At 32.6% G+C, this 5,132-nt stretch overlaps 1 protein-coding gene across 1 annotated transcript; it reads right to left on the bottom strand.

The window, feature by feature from the left end:
* Positions 1-339: 339 nt before the first annotated feature.
* On the bottom strand, positions 340-4,291 carry LOC134726910 (galactoside alpha-(1,2)-fucosyltransferase 1-like). The gene is made up of 2 exons (XM_063591310.1): positions 4,205-4,291; positions 340-1,546 (listed from the first exon to the last, which is right to left on the bottom strand). The coding sequence occupies exons 1-2, from the start codon at positions 4,221-4,223 to the stop codon at positions 528-530; spliced, it is 1,038 nt and encodes a 345-aa protein (XP_063447380.1). The 5' UTR covers positions 4,224-4,291; the 3' UTR covers positions 340-527.
* Positions 4,292-5,132: the final 841 nt, after the last annotated feature.

Raw genomic sequence — 5,132 nt, 5'->3', positions numbered from 1 at the left:
TTTGGCGGACTTTTTGACGTTACGGACGACTGTAGCGCCACCTAATTAATTCCCCCTGCTATTGTTGCTGATAGAGCTTGACGACAACGGCCGTATCGAAGGACTTGCTTCCCAACTGGGTGAGCAATACCATGCGTTAAGACAAGGTGTTTATGCACGGTACGTTGTAATTATACCGCTTTCCGTTGTCAACAAATATAGTTCCTAATTATAGTGTTTTTGTTTTTTTTTCGTTTTTTTCTTAGTTTTTCTTGGTGAAATGAAAGATGAGAGCTGAAATAAAATTTGGGATGTTTTATTTCAACTTATGTTGACATGAATAGAGAGATTAGGCCAGATACAAAGAGGTAATATTTTCACTTTTCGGAAATGTCTTGACTAACATTACACATATACAAAAATATACACAAAAGAATAATAGGGAAATTGTTTTTCATGCGACAAAACGTTAGAAAGAAATAATAAAGGAATAAGTTGTGGATTCTGGCCCGATGATTATCATGAATTTGCATTTTTTTTTTTATTTGCTATGAAATTCCTATCCAATCAGTATAAAAGAAATCAGTGAAGTTCTTGTTATATTGAGAACCAACAAATGTATTTGGTCTGGCAGGCCATTTATAATATAATGTCAATCCATTTGCTAACCATCCCATCCACCAACCGAATGTTCCAACGGATGTTATCACGTGATCACTATTTGAAATAATCGTAAAATCTACTTCCGGTTTATTATTTGTCAGCAATTCAAACTTGTAATCTTTCAAGTCTTTGTTTGAAATGATATTCTTTGATGTCCATTCTTTATCATTGGAAGCAATAATAAATAAAATGGTTTTATTAAATTTCGAAGACATATATCTAACAGCATTGGTAAAATAATTTTTCGAAGCAACATTGTAACCGCGTTGAAACTTTTGAACCATATCACCTCGACGAACATGTATACCTACAGTTATAGCATCTGATTTTGAACGAAATCCGTGTTTTAATAGCAAATTCTTGATAACATTTTCGGAATAAGTCAGAAGATGACGCTTAAACACTAACACTTTTCTTAGCTTTTCTTCGTAACCATGAAAATATTTCCAAGAATGCAAATAATGTCCAAGTCTATAATCACGTGACGAGTTAAGGTTCCTGAATTTGCTGTCGTAAGCACAACATCCAAAATTTTCTGTAATAATCGTCATTCTATCACAAATATCCCTGTTTTTATGTTTTTGTATGTTCTTGTCATTGATATCAAATATTTTGTTAAATGGTTCATTCTCTGTGATAACTAGTGTCATGTTATGGTGGAGGGCTATACCAAAAGCTGAAGCGAACTGGAATATTGCATTACCAATTCCACATGTTCCACATTCAAACATTGGACATATCTTATGTTTAATTTTAAATTGCTTCGGTTTCGGCATTAGCATGTGTATCTGGTTTTCAGATGGAATATTTTTCTCTGTTATATAGTACAAATTGTATTCAAAAATTATTAGGACAATTGCAGTTACTATGAATACCACAATGCATCTACTATACCATCCATAACCTAAAATATATAAAACAGACATGTTCTCAAAAGAAGCAAATTGTGCAATAAATTGATGACAAAAACTTAAAAATATTTCATAATTCAAATTTATCAGACTATCTGTTTAACAATTTTATAGGGATATTGGTATTTATAATGATTTTTCCAGCTTTAAAACATTGGATACGCTTGTGTAGATATATAAAAAAAGAAGATGTGGTATAATTGCCAATGACGCAACTCTCCACAAGAAACCAAATTGACACAGAAATGAACAACTTTAGGTATCCATACGGCCTTCAACATTGAGCAAAGCCCATACCTCATAGTAAGCTATAAAAATCCCCGAAATGACAATATAAAACAGTTAAAAGGAGAAAACTAACGGCCTAATTTATGTACAAAAAATTAACGAAAACCAAATACATGTATGTAACACATAATCAAGCGACAACCACTGAATTACAAGCTCCGGACACATACATAATGTTAGCGGTTTCCCAACCCTTCACCTAACATGTGACAGTGGTAAAACAGTACAACATGCGAACGAACTATAAAAGTCAGTCGAAAACAGGCTTAACTCACCAGGTGGATAAACATACAAGTGGACGTGGACAGGTACTTGTACATCCCAACAACAAAAAGGCACAACGTACAGATTTGAGGGTACTCATAGTTAACTGACAGCTAGTTCAAAGCATCTAACAATTAATTAAAAAAATCATGCATCTAAGACTACATTATTAATCCGTACGCATTCAACATCCAATTGATTTCGTGTGAATACGTCTTAAGCAGTCAGAGAAAACATGCCATTGTGCAATGCCAAAATACAAGTATCGACGGATTGTAGATCCATGAATGTGTATATTTATATAACATACAAGTTGTGTTTAGTCGGCTTTTAATTTACTGATAACAAAATCAATATTCATATCAATAGAACAGTATTCAATGATCTTGTAACGAAATTCCTGGCTTAAGGAAGCTGGCTTGTCATGTTTTGGATTTTTTGTCAGATTTTCGGAATCCTCTAGTTTTATCAATTTATTTGCCTTGAAAAAAATTGTCCGGTGACCCCCATTTTTCTTTTTGAAATTCTTAAAAATTTATAATGATAAGCCATCTGAAAAAGTATTATAAAATGTTTATTACTTTTTAACAGTTAACTTTAACTTGTCAATGGTAAAGCTATGAAAAGTCAAGAGAGATTATTTTCCCGCCAAAATTTCAATGGCCGCTTATATCTCGAAAACAAGCAAAGTGACCTATATATTTGTTTAGCTTTTTGGAATCCTTCATTAATTCCTTAACAATTTAAACTAGTGTTTTGAAAGTTAATTACTTTGAAACTGAGAAGAAAGCTCCCTTAATAATTTACCAGTAATAAATAGATTACGTTCGTTAAAATCAAAAACGTCACAACAGACACAGGCATAGCGAACGAGCTGTGAAATATAAACACCGTAAGATGGTGCCAAAGGAACATCACCATCAAAAGAACGAAAACTTGTCCTGTGTAAGGGAGTTACCATCTGCTTTCGGTAAAGGGGGTGGGAGGGTAGGATGAAATTAGAAAAAAAGGAAGGTCGAGACACTTTGCCAAAAAAAAAGTCAGTGTGACCATTTATGTAAAAAAAAAAGGCAGAAAGGAGAAGAAAGAGAGAACTTAGATGGTTTTGGCTATGTTTATGTCTTTTTTTGGTTTATAGCTCTTTAACGTAGTCGAACCTGATACATCTTTGGCTATCCAATATTCGCTTGCAGAGTTCTTGATGAATGTGAATCCAGGATAGCGCCTCGGACGTAAGATATTGGTAACGTATTTACAAATTTGTCTGGCAGATGCATTAGACGGATGACAGAGGCGAATGAAATATTTCAACAAAAAAGTGTACGGATGTATTTAACATAAGAAGCACAAGTGTATAATAAATAGTTAAATAAATAATCAAAAATATTTTGAGTCGTTTGTTTGTGCATCACCCAAGATTACAAATATGCTCATCTCGTCCTGATTATGCATGAAATATTTGCCACTGAACGTAAACGATTTTTAAATAGAAAATTTGAAATCGTTCAAATATTTACCAAGCAATTATCGACATAAATAATTCATATCAAGCAAATACCATGCCGACTAATTGGAATGTTTACATTTATTTGTTTTACGATAAAATATAGGAGAAAGAACCTCAAAATAGCTTCCTTTTTCATAATACAATATTAATATCCTATATAAGGACCAAAGGCTGGCCAAATGAATAGAACAAATGACACGTATGCATACCTATACACGTATAATTATTTAAGAACAATTAATTTCAATTTGAATGCTCATGTGTTTGCTCTTAAAGAAGCTTCATGGTGACAATATCAAGTTTGATGTATACTTCCGGTATCGATATAAAAAGAGAGATGTTATGACCCGTGATACAACTATCCATGATAGACGGCAATTGGCAAGGTTCAATATACGCAACATGTACCGCTATTCAGCATTGTCATTTTTAGCGTTGACAGAACATGATTTTTTTTTAAAGCAGTATCCATGTTGGCTTATGACTATTTGACCAGATGATGTCATGTGAAATATTAAAGTTCAATAATAGACACCGGTAACGTACTAAGCATGTTCGGGTTAAAATACATAAAATAGAGTAAAAAACCTACCATTTTTTAAGATATTCATTACACATATTATGTACCTAACCTTCCTATACCATTATATTATAGACCTGTTAAAAATTTGTGTACTAGTTTCAAAGTTTATGTATATAAGGAATTTACGTTTAAATATCTTTTGTGAATACATGTTTATTGTGAATACCGGCTAACATTTAAATGATTTTCCATTGTAATAATTTTACTATGTCATTGGAAATATGGTTTACTAAGTATAATTAAAACCAATACATTAAATACAAATCCATAAGTAAAATAATATCTACGGAGTGTAGCTAAAAGTCTTATAGGACTTATAGTAGGAGTTTAAATATAATGAATATTCATAAAATGAGGATAATTCAAATTTTTCTTTAAGGCGAACTTTTTCAAATATGTTTTACATGACCCTTATGTACTCCAATATTTTAAATTGACTTCGAATAATTCAAATCGAATTTCGTCAAAATTTATTCAACTAGAAAACGCAACAAAATTTGAAATCGGAAAACTTAGAGTAGAAAACGAAAAGATAGAAAAACTGAAATCAAACATCTTAGACCTACAGTGCAGATCAATGAAAAACAATTAAATTTTTTCTGGCTTAGCTTACAATAAAAATGAAAATTGTGAAGCAAAATTGAGAAATTTTATCTACGAGGAGCTACAAATTGAACACCATATAGAATTCGGTAACGTTCATAGATTTGGGAAAATAGGACGGAATAGAGCCAAACCAATTGTTGCGCGTTTCATTTACCGACGCGACCTCGAATGCGTTCTCCAAAAAGCATTTCGCCTCAGGGGAAAGCCATTTAGTATTAATGAACAATTCCCGGCAGAAGTTGAAGCCCGCCGTAAGAAACTTTATCCTGTTATGAAACAGGCGAAGCAAGACGGTAACCAGGTGTCTTTGATACGGGACAAACTATTCATT

This window comes from Mytilus trossulus, chromosome 7 (assembly GCF_036588685.1).
Source record: "Mytilus trossulus isolate FHL-02 chromosome 7, PNRI_Mtr1.1.1.hap1, whole genome shotgun sequence".
In the NCBI taxonomy this organism is placed as follows: domain Eukaryota; kingdom Metazoa; phylum Mollusca; class Bivalvia; order Mytilida; family Mytilidae; genus Mytilus; species Mytilus trossulus.
This window is presented reverse-complemented; position numbering and strand designations above follow the sequence as displayed.